This window comes from Schistocerca serialis, chromosome 1 (assembly GCF_023864345.2).
Source record: "Schistocerca serialis cubense isolate TAMUIC-IGC-003099 chromosome 1, iqSchSeri2.2, whole genome shotgun sequence".
Classification (NCBI taxonomy): Eukaryota; Metazoa; Arthropoda; class Insecta; order Orthoptera; family Acrididae; genus Schistocerca; species Schistocerca serialis.
The window spans coordinates 1039098779-1039115501 of NC_064638.1; the positions used below are offsets into that span (position 1 = coordinate 1039098779).

Below are 16723 nucleotides of genomic sequence, written 5' to 3' on the forward strand. Positions count from 1 at the left end.
ACTTCTAATTTCTGTTGACACTAGGTGTTGCATGAAAGACATGACCAGTATTTGCTTGGGCTGACTACAGCTAACACTGCAAAAACGAAATTGCAAATATCTGCTGAAACATCCGAGAGAATGCCTCTGACGACTCTTAGGAGGGACACCTGTATATGTGAGAGAAGTGTCAATTTCCTCTTTGCAGTTTTTCCTCTGAATGCTGTCAAAAGAGCATGTTCACCCCATTGTTATGTCATTTCTTTCTCACCCATTACTATTGTCATAGGAATTTTGAAAATGTTGCATACTTAACTGTGTTTATATTTGAAGTATATGATCTGTCATCATGCATTACTTGGTTAAGGCAGTGTATGAATGATGTTACTGGTAGGTGCAGACAGCCTTTTTACAGTTTTTTTGTGTTTAATGTCCTCTTACAGTTGTAATTTTAATGCCATCACTTGTTTTAGGATCTATTTTTCAAGTACACGTGGAACAACTTCTTACACACACAAGTGGAAAAGTGTATTGCATTTGCTCTGAATTCAGAACTAACGTGTACAAATAGTGATGACTCCCAGACGTATGTTCTTCTATCACATGTAAGTCATTTTGATACTCTTTCATATTAATAGTAAATGTTCAGTGCATCACATACTAGCTTTATTTTAATTGCAACCAAAAGTAATTTACAACATTTATTACAGGTTTTCATACAGTGCAAACTCCTTCAGAGAATCCTTGATGCGTGGGAAGACAATGATACGAAACAGTAAGTAAAGCAATATCCTCAGAAATGGTTGGCACACTTCTGTATGGTGGTGTTTCGATTACATTCCTTCCAGTCTATTATTGGTACCTGCTTCCAAACATTTTATTGCTTGTGTTTTGAAATGTACTTGTCAAATATAAAGATTTTTTTCTTTGGTTCTTTCTCCTTCCTCTTATTTTCTCATTGACTCCTTTTTTGTCATACAAATTTATTGTACTGTGCTTTATTGCATTAAGCAGTTTGAATATTACGTACACTGCCTGGCCAAAAAAGGGAAGCACACAGAAAATGTGATAGGATGTCTGTGTAACTTTGTATGCATACACACCATTGGCTGGTGTGTAAATGGTTAGTTGCAATTCTGTGTGACAGGTAAAACGTGCATCAGAGTGCACCATTGTCGTTCACGTATAGTTTTATTATCAAGTCTGGTAAGGTATATAAGGGGTATGGACAGCATCAGATGCTGAGTGTTCACTTTGAAGTACACAGACATGCCACACACTCGTATATGACAATGTTATAAGCATCTGCCAGTATATGAAAGGGGCCTCATAGTGGGTCTCCATTTGGCCAACTGGTCGCATTGTGTAATACCAAGATTTGTGGGGCATTCAGGGCCACTAGACAGGATTGCCGTATTGTGCACTAAATGCATTGTAACTCCTCATCACTTCTGGTCGGAGACTAGCAGCAGCCAAACTAGGGAATTGCTGTCCCATGTGTAAGCTGCTATCAAGACCACAACACGAACGGTTGTGTTTGGAGTAAAGCCGTCACCTGGAAGCAGGGATTGCTGATGAAATGTGTTGCATTGTGTTCACTGATGAATCTTGATTCTGCATTACCCAGGATGATCATTGTATGCAAGTGTGACAGTGACATGGGGAGAGGTCATATTCTTCTAATTTTTTGGATGGGCGCAGTAAGAGTTACTCATGGAGTAATGGTGTTGGAAGCCATTGGGAATTACATCAGGTCATAGATAGTAGTGACCGAGAAACTCCAATGCCACTACAGTACTTTATGGTCATATTACGTCCTCAGTTGTTACCCTCGCGTAACAATATCATGGTGTCGTATTTCAACAGGACAATGCTCATCCATTCATGAAATAATCTCTCTGAACTGTCCATGTGATGTTGAGATAAAACTGTGGCCAGCAACATCTCAAAATATGTAACTCGATAGAACATGGGTGGCACCAGCTCAGATGCTAAACCACCAGTGCCAGTATCCAGAATATCAAGGACCAGTTGCAATAGTTGTGGGCCAACTTGCCTCGGGAGAGGATTCAATGTCTTAATGACATGCTTCTTAACTGAATCAGTGCATTCACCAGGCAAGAGGGGGGGGGGGGTGCAACATCATACTAACAAGTGGGCTTATACTGCCAAGTTCTTTGTATATTTGTATATTGCAAGCACGGAAATAACTTCACATAGTCACCCAGCCCGTGAAGTTTAATTTTATTTCCTCCTCCTCTTTTCAGTGCTTAATTTTTTGGTCAGACAGTAAATTATTATTTGTTTCTTTGTTGGATACCAATATTGTTTTTAAAATCATTTAAACACAGATTAGGCAGCTGTGGCAGAGAATCCTCTAGAAATGGACACATGGATAAATTACTTCTACGATAGTGCCCCTAAAATTGCTACCACCTCCATAAATAATGGAGCGTCATAGATGATTTTATGTGCTATTGAAGAAACAAATTTTCAAGGAGAAATAAGCAAATCAATGGGGATGTGTGGTGTATGAGGACGGAAAATATCCTTCTGGATGTATGGTCCCTTATTAACATTAGACTTTATTGCAGTAGTTCTCCTCACGGTGTTCATTCAATGCTCTGAAAAATGTTCTGCAGACTGGACTAAGTCCTAGCTAATTAGATATATTAAGGATATAAATGTGGTGCTACAGAAGAATGCTGAAGGTTAGATGGGTAGATCATGTAACTAATGAGGAGGTACTGAATAGAATTAGGGAGAACAGGAATTTGTGGCACAGCTTCGCTAGAAGAAAGGATTGGTTGGGAGGACATGTTCCGAGGCATCAAGGGATCACAAATTTAGTATTGGAGGGAAGCATGGTGGATAAAAATCATAGAGGGAGACCATGAGATGAATACGCCAAGCAGATTCACGAGGATGTAGGTTGTAGTAGTTACTTGGAGATGAAGATGCTTGCACAGGATAGAGTAACATGGAGAGCTGTATCAAACCAGTCTCTGGACTGAAAACCACAACACTGTTGTATTATGATGTAGTAGTACACCCAGAAGGATTTTATTGAAATTGATATTTGCAGCTGAAGCCTGTTTGGTTATAAGTATAATCTTTTCCTCAGAAAATGAAACATCATGGAGGAACACTTCACAAGTCGTAGATGACCCTTTCATTCAGAGTTAATGCTGATGGCCCACAGAACTGCATTTTCTTGAGTATAGCATGAATGAGTATCAAAGCCTGTTCTCCATGATTGAATTTGCACAAAAATGTAGATGAATAACTGGAAAATACTATAGGCAAATCTAAATCTACATCCAAACTCTGCCAGAACTACTGTTGCAAGCAAGGTAGGGAGTACTTCCCATTGCGCTACATCTTTGTGTTTCTTCCTCTTCAATTCTTGTGTGCACTGTGATGAGTTTAATCTTATCCTCTCACTCCTTGTTAGAGTAGTACATACGAGGTACACTGGTCCTCCAGTGTCTCAATAGTGTGTCGTATGACGTGCTACAATTGCAAGGAATGCAGTAGATTCCCCCCCCCCCCTCCCCCCCCCCCCCCCCTATTCATCAATTCCTGGTTTTATTGCTTAATATTGGTTCTTGCAACTTCATAAGTTACAGAGGATAGTTTATATTCAATTAACTTAAACAAATGCAGCCAGGTGACATAGACAATTGCTGATACTTTGACAGGGGTACTTTGCCTGTCACTTTCAAGTCAAAAGTGCAGCAAGTAAACGCTGGGAAAGGGCATTTAAAACCTCTGTTTGCAGAGAAACTATGCCGCCCCCCCCCCCCCCCCCCCACACACACACACACACACACACACACACACCGGGGGGGGAGAGACTGACTGTAAATATTAATGCCATCACACAATCCCAGATGGCCAATGTCATAATTTTTTGGTTGCGAACTTCCATTTCTGTTAATAAGTTTTGCTAGCTAATTTAAATTCAACTGCTTCCTTAATAGCATCATGCCAATAGCTGGAAGTGCTTTCCAGAACCTTCATTGTTGTTGTTATATTCCATAGACTGACTGACGCCAAGTCATTGCTATGCAATAGCAGATTCGCTCGGGTTTCATAAGTGTGTGTGACGCTTAAGTTCGGTACACTGTTCGTCCACAGTACCAATAGTGTGACTGTCATATGATGTGCTACAATTGCAAGGAATGCGGTAGGTGCCCCCCTTATTCAACAATCATCCTTCATAGAATCTAAAAGGACTCTAACTTTAGATGCTGGTCGAAAAACACGTTTAACGTCATATTTCCACAAAATGTGACCAATTGTGTTGGAAATATTCCCTGTGTAAGGCAAAAAGGCTTCCTGTAAATGGCATGCCCCAACAACCTGTTGTCAGCTTTCCTCCTGACCAGTATATCAAGGAAGAGAAGGCAGCTGTCCTTCCCACCTCCATCTTGAAACAAATATTCAGGTATTTTAAAAAGTTGTTCAAATTCTCACTGCCATGAGGCTAAACAACATAAACATTGTCTACATATAACAGGTGACAACAGGCTTCCCATGACAATTCCATTTCTCCACTAATGGTACTGGCCGTAGATTGAAAAATAAGTGGAAGTTTACACATGTCAAAGTAGGTTTGCAAATTTAACACAAAATCTAACCCCAGTCAACCATAACAATAGGACAGGTTGGATTGATGACAATATTATGAAAAGAATAGATTGCTACTCATCATCCAGAGGTCAGTAACAGTGGTCATGTGTGTATATATTACACTTGTTTGACTGGGTGTGGTATTTCGTTTAGAATAAAGTCTTTTGGCTGAAAGGTCTCAACCGTATGGCGAGTAGAAGTCTGCTCTTTTCAATTAAAATATTAGTCATTCAAATGCATTTCCTCTAATCAACATAAGAAATTCATTTCATTCGCATAAGTTATATGAACCTTAGTTTTTTTTATATCTAAAAACAAAAATGATGTAACTTACCAAACGAAAGCGTTGGCATGTTGATAGACACACAAACAAACACAAACACACACACACAAAATTCAAGCTTTTGCAACCAATGGTTGCTTCACCAGGAGAGAGGGAAGGAGAGGGAATGGCGAAAGGATGTGGGTTTTAAGGGAGAGGGTAAGGAGTCATTCCAATCCCGGGAGTGGAAAAAGACTTACCTTAGGGGGAAAAAAAGGACAGGTATACAGTCGCGCCCACACACACACATACCCATCCGCACATATACAGACACAAGCATAATGTCTGCTTTCCAAAGTTTCCAAAATATCATTCAATCCACTTTTGTTATGTACAAATTAACAAACTTGAGAAAGTGCCAGAGCGTCTCCCATGCACTGGCATAGCCAGTGCTCAACTGAAGGTTCAGGCATTGAGTTGAATGAGTTAACATTATGACAAAACTAACCATTCACAAGAACAGAATAACTTTCATTATTGTCGGAATCTCTTGAAAACACCGCCATCTTATGTTTATTTACGGGTCTTAATAATGTAATTGTCACTCAGATTACCTTACGTAATCAGAAACATCTGAATAATCATCACAAAAACCTCCAAACATTTTTGAGATTCATTAATTTCCTTCAGTTTTCTGAATAAGGCCATCTATATAAGCAGGAGGGATTAAAAAGACGAAAATAATAACTATTTGAAATACCAAATACATTTGGAATGCTAAATAAGCAAAAAGTACACGAAGGCAATCAAGTTTGATTTATTGACTACTGGTGTGAAAGCCTAGATAGATGAAGTAGTTAAAATATATAACAGCAGATGGCATATACAGACTGTTTCAGGAAATAAGAATTATCTTGAGATCCATCCATAACAGATGGTGTGCGAAACACAAGTAAGCTTAGGGTCCAGCTGTAGGATTTTCGAATAGCAAATATCTGTTTAATCATGGGGCAGAGATACTGATAACCTGGGTACAGTCAATTTTAGATATGGATATATTGTTCAAATATTGTAAAACTATATTCTTTATTTTCTGTTTGTAACACTCTTTAGTTTCCTCTATACACATATCTCTGTCTTTAAAGACTGAAGTTTATGCAGTATCTGACTGTGATTCATTCCAGTGGAATTAAAACATAATCTGAATGTAACATATGAAAATACTGGGTGGAATAATGACAATCTGAATACAAGAAATATTTTACCTTTTCCTATGCTCTTCACGAGATTTGATTTTGGAAAAATGTTTTATTAATTCAGTTAATATTTTTTATTATTTGTTTGTCTTAGAAACCATAAGGTTTTACTAATACATCAGCTAACTACTGAATAAGAAGATCATAATTTTGTTCTTTTTTGAACACTTCTACATTGGGTTGATTTCTCATAAAATGCCAGGTACACTTCGCTGAAACTCAGAGCCAGTGTAATGAGACATTTTTTGGGCCTCTTCCACAAAAATGAAATTGGTGGCACTTCCACTTGACCCCTAACAATTTAATCAGATCTGTAACATTTCATATGTTGATGGCTAATGCACACTGTATCCCAATTTTTAGTAATAATAAACATCTGAAACCTAAAGATCAAGCAGACACAGCAAACCCAGCAAAATATTGCCCCATAACATGCCTACCAACAATATACAAAATATTAACTTCAGTCATTACACAGAAATTAATGACCCATACAACACAGAACAAAATTATAAATGAAGAACAAAAATTCTGCTGCAAAGGAGCGCGGGGATGTAAAGAGCAACTGATAATAGATGCAGAGGTGACATATCAAGCTAAAACTAAACAAAGGTCACTACACTACGCATGCATTGATTAGCAAAAAGCTTTTGATAGTGTACCCCACTCATAGTTACTACAACTATTGGAAATATACAAAGTAGATCCTAAATTGATAGTTCCTAAACATAGTAATGAGAAATTGGAAAGCCACACTTAATATTCAAACAAATTCAAATAATATCACACCACAGCTAATACAGATTAAGTGTGGAATATACCACACCGTGTGTGTGTGTGTGTGTGTGGGGGGGGGGGGGGGGGGGGGGGGGATCAATGTGTCTATGAGGGTATGCTTCAGCAACCATTGAGGGAACAAGATGCAACAGCTGAAGATTGTAGTATCTATTTCTGGGTGCCAAGGTCATATTTTGATCATATGTCACAATAGACAAGGAGCTCAAATCCATTGGATACAAACTGAAGCTGCATATTGTGCGCGCGCACTGCTCGAAGTGGTTCCTCGTATACCATGCTTCCATTCCTGCCATGTGTTGTAACTGCTAACGAATAACACTTCCCAACTTTTGGGCTTATGTCCACCCTGACACGGGACACAGCAAGCTTTCCGATGTATGAACTGTTTCATGCTGCCTCACTTTTGGTTCATTAGAAGACAGCACGTCACATCTGTTAGTGACGGGATGGAAGTAGTACCCTCTGGTCTCTACCTTCCCCGTACTGGACCATAAAACCTAATACTGACTTGCCACTCACCATGAAGCCAACAAGTAGTGATAGACCCTGTGTGTTGTGAAGAGGAAACTTTATCCTTGAAGGAGTATTGGAGATACCTTTCTTTTATCTGGTGTGCTCTTTTCATAACCTGCAGTGCAGCAATACTGTTCTTAGCTTGAAATCATGTTGCAAGTAATATTTCAGTGAGTTTGAGTGGTAGGAGTGAGCTGCCAACCATAGTTGTTTCTTGGCAAGTATGATTGGTTGCACATAGGCAGCACTGTCACAGCCAATACAATATATCAATCAGTAAGTTATTTTATTTGACCTGTAACTCAATTTTTTTGTACATATCTGTACATATGAGCAAAAATCATTAATGTTTTCACAATTCCAGCATTTAAAAGAAAATACAGGGCAAGAACTTTCAGAAAGTTTTGTTTATTCATGAAAATTATGTAAAGCACAAATATGCAAACCTGCCAGTGCTAAATATCATATTGTCATACTCACTAGTCCTACCTTGTGTGGAATAAGCCTTGGTACCTGCACAGTTATGCTGGCTCACCGCTAGAAAGTGCTGTAGTAGGACTTCTTGCTGCCCTACGGTAAGACCATTGCCCAACAAGAGTGGCTCATTGTCAGAGTGTACATGTCCTGGGTTTCCTGGAGAGAGTGTTCTGCTGTGGTGCAGTTAACGGGTCCATCACAGTGTGAGAATGAAATGACTGGGCTGGTGGAAATGTGCTCAAAGTTGAAGTATGTGGGATGGGATGATTCTTATGGGCAAAATGTCTAAATTGCATGCTGATTCACTGTAAATTTCTGGCAATATGTTGACCAAATGGAGTGTGGCCTCCAGCCCTAGTGAAATGTTTCCAACAATTTGGACAATGCTGCAAAGACGTGGGTGACACTGATGGGAAAAGGTCATCAATGTTGACTACAGATGGCAAAGTCCAGGAAGTTGAGGGACTGATTTGCAACAGTTGCAGGTTTCCCAATGAGGAGGATGTTAACACAGCAGTTCTTACATGGTTACATGACCAAGGAGCGAATTTCTGTTGCCGAAGAATTGAACAATTAGTAGAACGTTTAGACTGTTGTTTGTAGTGATACAGTGACTGTTGAAAAATAATTTTGTGTATCTGCTTCACTTTGAAGTGTAGCACAACATTCAATTAAAGTTACCTGGCCTACTGTAATAATTTGTAACTTTTTTTTTTTTTTTAAGTCCTCTCATAGAAGACAAGAAACAGTAAGAGCGTACAAGTAGATCAGAGTCAAGTATTTGTAGTAGCAATAGTAGTTGTCATGAATTAAGGCAAGTAAGTTTTTGTGCAATGTATCTGATGTGATTGACACTCTGAATGTCAGTGAGTATTTTGTTGCTCTCTGAGCAAATTAATTTTGAACTTTGTAGTGAGTTCCTAGTGAATTAGTTTGCATAAACTTGTTGCTGTCATGGTTTTTGTTGTTGGTAAGCAAAATTACTACATAAACAAGCATGATATGTAATTTACAGGGTAAATGTTTACTCAGTGTGAAGAAATGACAATAGTTTGTATTATTAATGTTGCCAAATCCTAAGAGCACGACTGATGTTTGTTGTGATAGGAAGGGCTCAGACCACGATGGGGGGAATGCGAAGTTGTAAAGTTGTATACTGGTGTAGTTGCTTAGTGAACTGTACAGAAGTGGACAGGTGTGGCTTGGGACTTACATAATATTGGTTGGTTTGAACCGATTATTGCCAGTATATTTGTTTCTGTGATACAGACCATACCAAATCATAGTTCCTGATTTTCAGTGACTTACAGTGCAGGATGATAGACTTTCAGTACATGTATGAATGGGTGGACGTTAGGTGCTGTTGATAAAATCAGTGATTTTTCTATTACCTGCAACTGCTTTAATCCTATTTGTGTATTTTATAATGATAGTAAGTAAGATATATATGTAGAATAATGTGTCCATTCTTAGTTGAAATGTGTCCTGTGTTGGAGTCTAGTAGATTTCGAGGTTCAGTCTGGTTACCAAATGAGATGTGAACCATGACAAAGACTAATTCACCATAACAGAAAACTTCTGCAAGCCTGTCTTTGTGCAGATGGTTATGGGACTTTGGCTGTTCAATATAAAATGTCAAATCAAAACACCTTCAGTCGTCTGTATTTCCAGATGTTATTTTATTTGATTAAACATTTGCAGCGCTACATTACGCCATCTTCAGACCTCATGACTGGCATGTAGGAAGAATCCTACCTCTGCTCCAGTCAAGGTAGGGGCCAGTACTTGGTGACTGGTATCTGTAGATTTCTGCTCGAAACAAATAAGTTGTAGGAAGTAACAAATGAAAGCAAACACAACTGAAACAACCTCGGTTTTATAATATATATATGAACCAAGAAGAAAATACTGTTTAGGGTGGAAGTGACATAGTAGATTTTTTTCATAGTGACTGTTTTTATCTCTGTGTTTTAATGTGCCTGTAAAAGAAGTTAGATTAAGTGTAATGTGATGGTGTTTACTTGATTGCAGATCAAAACCAGGTGGTGTGAGATGTGGCTATATGGGACACCTAATTAAAATAGCAAATCACATTGCACAACATGGTGAGAAGGAACCATTTGCATCACTACTTAAGCAATATGTTTCTCCAGACATAATTGCAGCATGGGAAAAATTTGTAGCAGGTGCTTTAGCAGATATCAACCAAACACATCGTACTTGCATGGTGAGATACTCTTTGGTTAAATAACTCTCACCTTCAAATTAATAAGTATAGATGTATATGAATGAGTATTCTTTTCTATCCAAAAGTTGCTACTTCTATCAGTAATTATAAAATGCATTTATTTCCTTCCTAAGAGAAAAATGTCACACATTGCATGCCTCCACAGATTAATAGTTACTGAGTATGACACAGTCTTCATAATTTTATACTCTTCATGTTGAAAATGATTTGTTTTGGACAAAGTATGTGCGTGCGTGGTGGGTGGGGAGGGGGGGGGGGATGCGAGTCAGGGGAGTGAAGATGGTGTGCTCACTGCAAAGGGGTGGGGGTTGCACTCACTCACTCACTAAATCACACATTCTGATAAACTCAGTTAAATTATTTTACCAAACAAATACATTATTTTTGACAAATTTGTACAATCCAAAAATCTAAACAAATTATTGACTAATGAACAGCATGTATAAGGGCGCGATGAAAAGTAATGCCTGTGATTTTGTTAAATTCTGGTCTCAGTATTATTTGAGGTATTACATTTCATGCATATTACCTGGTTGACTTTCCTGCTTCGCTGATGCATTGCAACCCTTTGTCACTGGAGGGCTCCAAATTGTATCACTTAACATGGCAGTGTGCAGCTATGTCATTGGGTGAGAAACAGCATGTTGTAATGGAGTTCCTAGCTGCAGAAGGGTTCATCGACACATGAAGCATCGTCTCCTTCAGCATGAAACCCAATATCACACATGAGCGCTGTGATATCAGTAGCAATCGGACACCCGAAGTCAAACATTCCACAGTGACAGTATCAACAAACTGGTCTCTTGTAGGGAGATACATGTTCATCACAAGGATGATTGTTGAGAAATAAATATGTATACATGCAGAACAAAGATGTAGAATGTTAAAAAAGTTCGTTTTATTTAAAAAGCTTCATGAGTTTTACGTAAAAATTCAGGGGATTACTTTTCAGCATGCCCTCATCTTATAAATGCTGTGTCACATTAAAAACTAATGAAGCCCACAATTACACAAATAAGTAATTTCCTAAATCTTTTTTTAGCTTTTGGATTACACACAACTGTCAAAATCTTTTACGATGGATATAATGAATTTATATCATCTGTCATTTCTCTCTAGTTCTGTGTCCTTCTTTGGGTATATTTTTTGGGGGATAGTATACTACTTTGTTTCTCTGAAAAACATGTCTGACATTTTGTAGATATGTTGAATCATTTTTTGTGTACTATGTTGAAAAGATTACATCTGTTCCTCACTCCTTTCACCGCATGTAAACATTATGAATTGAGACCAGGAAGTTTTTAGAGCAGAACTGGTTACGTGATAACATTCATATGATTAATGCTGCTAAATCATTCTTCTTGTGGGGTAATGTGAAGTATGTTCTGTTGTCACTAGACAGAAATTTTTTAAATATTCTGTTTCACAAAACTTTTAGCCATTATATATTTGAATATGTGATTGCATCCTACAGCAATGTAATAATTGTAATGAGATTCAATGTATGTACGATGTGACACAGGTAAACTGGAAATTTTGAACGTTGTTGTTTTCAGCACTGTAGTCTGGCGGTTGTTTAGGATTGTTGCATAGTTGTTGTAAACATGTTGCCATTTAGTAATCGTGCAGCATTGAAGTAGTGCAGGATGTGCTATTGCTGTGAGTGCCTTTTACAAGCAGGGTGATTGTGTAACTACTGCACAAAGGGTATTTCAATTACATTAGCAGCTAGAATGCCATGGACACATTCTATCTGCTCATGCTATCACAGCATAGGTGCATAATGTTCAAGAAACTGGTACGGTCTTGAAAAAAAAGTCTCCAGGTGGTGTTCGAACGGTATGTACCCCAGAGAACATTGTAGCTTTAAGTGTTTCCATCAAGAGGAGCCCTCACCTCTCCATTCAACAACAAGCATCTTGACTAGAGATTGGGTGACCAAGTGTACAAGGAATCAAAGTTCCACAAGTGTTGGTTACAGGTTACGCAACAATTAAATCCGAGACCCTGTGTCCCAAAGGGGGTTTTGCGAATAGGTCAAGGCTACCAATTTCCTTAACAACATGAGGATGTCAGACTGAAGCCCACTTCCACCTTAATTGATATGTTAACAGACAGAATTTCTGTTACTGCCACAGGAAAATCCTTGACAGTTTCAGATGTGTCCAATACATAGTGCCAACATTACAGTTTCGTGTGCTGTGTTGTGTCATGGTGTGATTCATCCTAACTTTCTTGAATGTGATGATGGCATTGCAACAACAGTAACATCAGCTCTGTATGTTGATAGACTTATTCTGTATGCCAGCACTGCATCATGTTAAACGTGGAAAACATGGTTTCAGCACAATGCAGTAACACCACATACTTTTTTAATGATCATTGGAAACTGTTAGCCATTTATTTGGATGGCGCATCATTTCAGATAACTGTGACATTTGACGGCCTACAAGGTCCCCCAAATTTAGTGTGTCCAATGGCTTCCTGTGGAGACATCTCGAAAGCAATATGTTAAGCACAAATCGTGCAACTCCATTCCCAGAGATACACTATGTGATCACAAGTATCCGGATACCTGCCTAAAATGACTTAAAAGTTTGTGGCACCCTCCATCGGTAATGCTGGAATTCAATATGGTGTTGGCCCAGCCTTAGTCTTGATGACAGCTTCCACTCTCGCAGACATATGTTTCTTGGGGACCACTCCGCTACAGGCCATGTATTATGAAGAGGTACTCGATGGTGTTGAAAGATGCAATCGTCATCCCTGAATTGCTCTTCACCAGTGGGAAGCAAGAAGGTGCTTAAAACATCGATGTAGTCCTGTGCTGTGATAGTGCCAGGCAAAACAACAAGGGATGCAAGCCACCTCCATGAAAATACAACCACACCATAACACCACTGCCTCTGAGTTTTACTGTTGGCACTACACACACTGGAAGATGACATTCACTGGGCATTCACCACATCCACACCATGCCATCAGATCACCACATTGTGTACCGTGATTTGTCACTCCAGACAATGTTTTTTGACTGTTCAGTCGTCCAGTGTTTACACTCCTTATACCAAGCGAGCCATCATTCATCATTTGTGGCTTATGAACAGCTGCTCGACTATGAAATCAGAGTTTTCTCACCTCCTGCCTAACTGTCATAGTACTTCAGTCTGGATAGATGCCTGCCTATTACACATTACAACACTCTTCAACTGTCGGCAGTCTCTTGTCAGTCAGCAGACAAGGTCGGCCTCTATGCTTTTGTGCTGTGCGTGTCCCTTCACATTTCCACTTCACTATCACATCGGAAACAGTAGACCTAGGGATGTTTATCAGTGTGGAAATCTCGCATAGAGACGTATGTCACTAGTGACACCCAATCACCTGACCACGTTCGAAGTCCGTGAGTTCCGCGGAGTGCCCCATTTTGCTCTCTCACGATGTCTAATGACTACTGAGGTTGCTGATATGGAGTACCTGGCAGTAGGTGGCAGCACAATGCACCTAATATGATGAGTTTCTGTTTGTGGGGGTGTCCGGATACTTTTGATTACATAGCGTATGCTATACTGAGCATTCCAGAGTATCCATAAAGGGCTATTATAATGTGAACATTAAAAGGGAGCACTTCTTCCGCATGCGATCTTTAAGAAGTAGAGATACTTTGTAATGAAAACACAAAAGGCATATTGTATACATGCAGTTTTGTCAGTAAAATAAATTTCAAAAGGCATTGAGAAGGGCCAAAGAAGGATTTAATATGAAAACAAAATATACTATTCAGTTGTCTTCGGGGAAAAATATTGTTAAAATGTTCTTAGAATTTGCCTGAAATGAGATTCAGAATATCCCAAATTTCATGCATTCTATCACATAAGGATCACATTTATAAAGTTACAAAAATTGAAGCATGTAAGTGAACACAAGGACAACTCTGAATGTAACTAAGAAGGTAGTTATTGAGCATTGCTCTAGATGTTTTCTACTATGTAGAGTACAGTGACATTTGGAATATAAATTTAGATGTATCTTTGACTCAAATCGTTTTCTACATAGCAATTAGTAAGTAAAAAAGTATTAGCATTGCAAGTTGTTTATTCATCCCACACTGCCTCATCTGTAAGGTAGGTAACATACTTAGTTTGGCGCATAACTAGATTCAAATATGATGATGTATGATAAAATCCAGCATTCATCCACTGATAATGCAGTAGTGGTATACTAGGTGAAATATGAAAATCACTCATACTTCGTGGAAAGATCAGTTATTAAAACACAATTTAAAATACATTAGAGGGAGCTGTACTTTTTTCCTTATTTTTTCAATTTTCGGCCTAGATTGCAAGTAAGTTTTGTTTTCTAGATTTAACAAATGGTTAGCACTGTTCATTGGACATCATCCAATTTGTTGGAGTGAAAAAGTGAAAATTTGAGGTAAGATATAGGTGAACATCTTGACCTTGAGCTGGTACATACAATATATATTTTATATGATGACTGATGGGCAAATTTAGCTATTGATAAAGTTTAAAAGAAAAATAATTATGACCTAGACTGAACACTGTAATAAAAGGTTAGTTACATTAGAAAGATGATGTGGTGGTGGTGGTGGTGGTGGTGGTGGTGGTGGTAGTAGTAGTAGTAGTAGTAGTAGTAGTAGTAATGAGGTGTTAGTTTCAAGTACAACAGATGTGTCATTATCTGAGTAAGTATCTAGACATTGAAAATGCTTGAGGTATTGGATTTTTGTATTGTTTGGTTAATTATTATTGTTGTTATACTTATTTGTGTAGTTGTGTTGTTGCTGTGTGATGTTGACTCGAGTCTTCATGATTTCTATGATAGTTTTAGTCACTACCTGTTCCTATTCATTTAAAGGGTGGCAGTCATCCAGGTCAGTCAAGTTCAGAAGACAGTAACTCAGAATATCCAGACATTCCATTTGCCCAGGGTATGGGATTTCGGCAGGTAAGCTTGTATTCAGTACTTCACACTTTTTTGATGAAATACTCATTTGCCCTAGTAGCAATGCTTTTGTCTGCTTAGAAGTGTACCGCTAATATGAAAAGAGGAAAATAAGGCTGCATAATATGTATTTAGGCTGCTGTAATAGTAAAATTATGATGTTCCCATTGCTGGTAAGCAGTTTGTGAGTATGGTGGCACCAATTCAATTGAAGGGATGTAATAGTCATGCAGTCGATATAGTGACAAATCTATATTACATCAATAAAAGGCAGCTGTGTCACATGATGTCAAGTTTTCTTATAGATATGACAGTGCCACGTGACTAGAACTTGACAAATGAGGAATCAACTATGCCTCAGTATTTACTGCACCTAATATTCGAAATTACATTGCTCGTGTGATCTTCAGATTTTCCATGAGCTTTCATTTCTGTTCATATCTGCATTGTCTCTGTAAAAGTTTCGTCTAGAATACACTGAAAGCAGAACAGAGTCATTTTACATTTTCACCAACATAAAGATTTATTTTTTCAATACAACTCTTTACTGAACTTTCAATGCAGGTATCTCCCATATTATTGTACATAATTTATGTTTAAATCAGGTTTGAGGCAACAGTTTTTTCACTTTCAGTTTATTGCCATTTGACAAAATAGAAAGTAGTGCACATAATAACTTGTGGGCAGAACACATGAAACATAAGTTGTATGCAGAGCTAAACCAGGCTGTCACTGTGGAAGTGAGTAAATTATGCTTTGATATTTAAGAACAAGCAGTATTAACATGGATCCGCACATTGATGCACAATGGAAGACTGAGCATTTCATTGTAGATGTAACAATGATACGGACTAAGGAGCCACATTGGGTTTACCCCATAATGGTTTGGTAGGGGGAGTCTTAACAAATGACCTGTGCTCATCAGACGTGAATATCAAAATTTGTCATACCACAAGTTGCTTGTGATTGAGTGACTCGTGGCATGTTGCTGGAAATGCAAAGCACACCCTGGTGGCAGAATGACAAACAATGTGCTTGTGAGCATATTTGGCCACATGATGCAAATATGATTAAATTAAAATTAGGAGGTAACATATAAAAAATTCTGATGTACTGATCTTGTTGACTTGTTCAAGCATCTGATACTTAAACTGCTATTTTTTCCTAGCTTCTCTTTTGGTGTCAAAGAATCCTCATAACAAAATTGCATATCAGTTAGTACTAATATCTGACCAACTAATTAACTAGAGTGGTTTTCTTCCTTCTGCTAAATAATCTAAAATGACGCAAGGTGGATGTTACAAACAGGTCTTTTGTCAGGATGTGATGCCTTTAAACTTGGAAACTGTTTTATGGAGTTAACATAACTAAGTTGAGTTTATGCCCTTCAGTCACTAATTTTGTCTGTGCCTACTTCCACCAATTTCCAGCTAATCATCTTAGAGTTTGTTATAGTAAAGTGGTAGTGATAGGTGACCAAAAAAATTTGCAGACAGCCCTGATACCCAGAGTAAATTGGTAAACGTGATACTGTGAAGCCTGAAGTAAAGGTATCCTCACCAAGCAAGGTGGCACAGTGGACAGCACACTGTA

The 16723-nt window shown here is 38.3% G+C and overlaps 1 protein-coding gene across 5 annotated transcripts in view; it reads left to right on the forward strand.

Annotated features, from left to right (window-relative positions):
* LOC126414524 (serine/threonine-protein phosphatase 6 regulatory subunit 3) overlaps positions 1-16723 on the forward strand; it is a 191317-nt gene that overhangs the window by 113935 nt on the left and 60659 nt on the right. For all 5 annotated transcript variants that reach the window (XM_050083356.1, XM_050083352.1, XM_050083353.1 and 2 more), the window contains 4 exons: positions 453-584; positions 690-754; positions 9952-10147; positions 15044-15133. In XM_050083356.1, coding sequence (XP_049939313.1) covers positions 453-584; positions 690-754; positions 9952-10147; positions 15044-15133 — 483 coding nt within the window. The remainder of the gene's footprint in view (positions 1-452; positions 585-689; positions 755-9951; positions 10148-15043; positions 15134-16723) is intronic.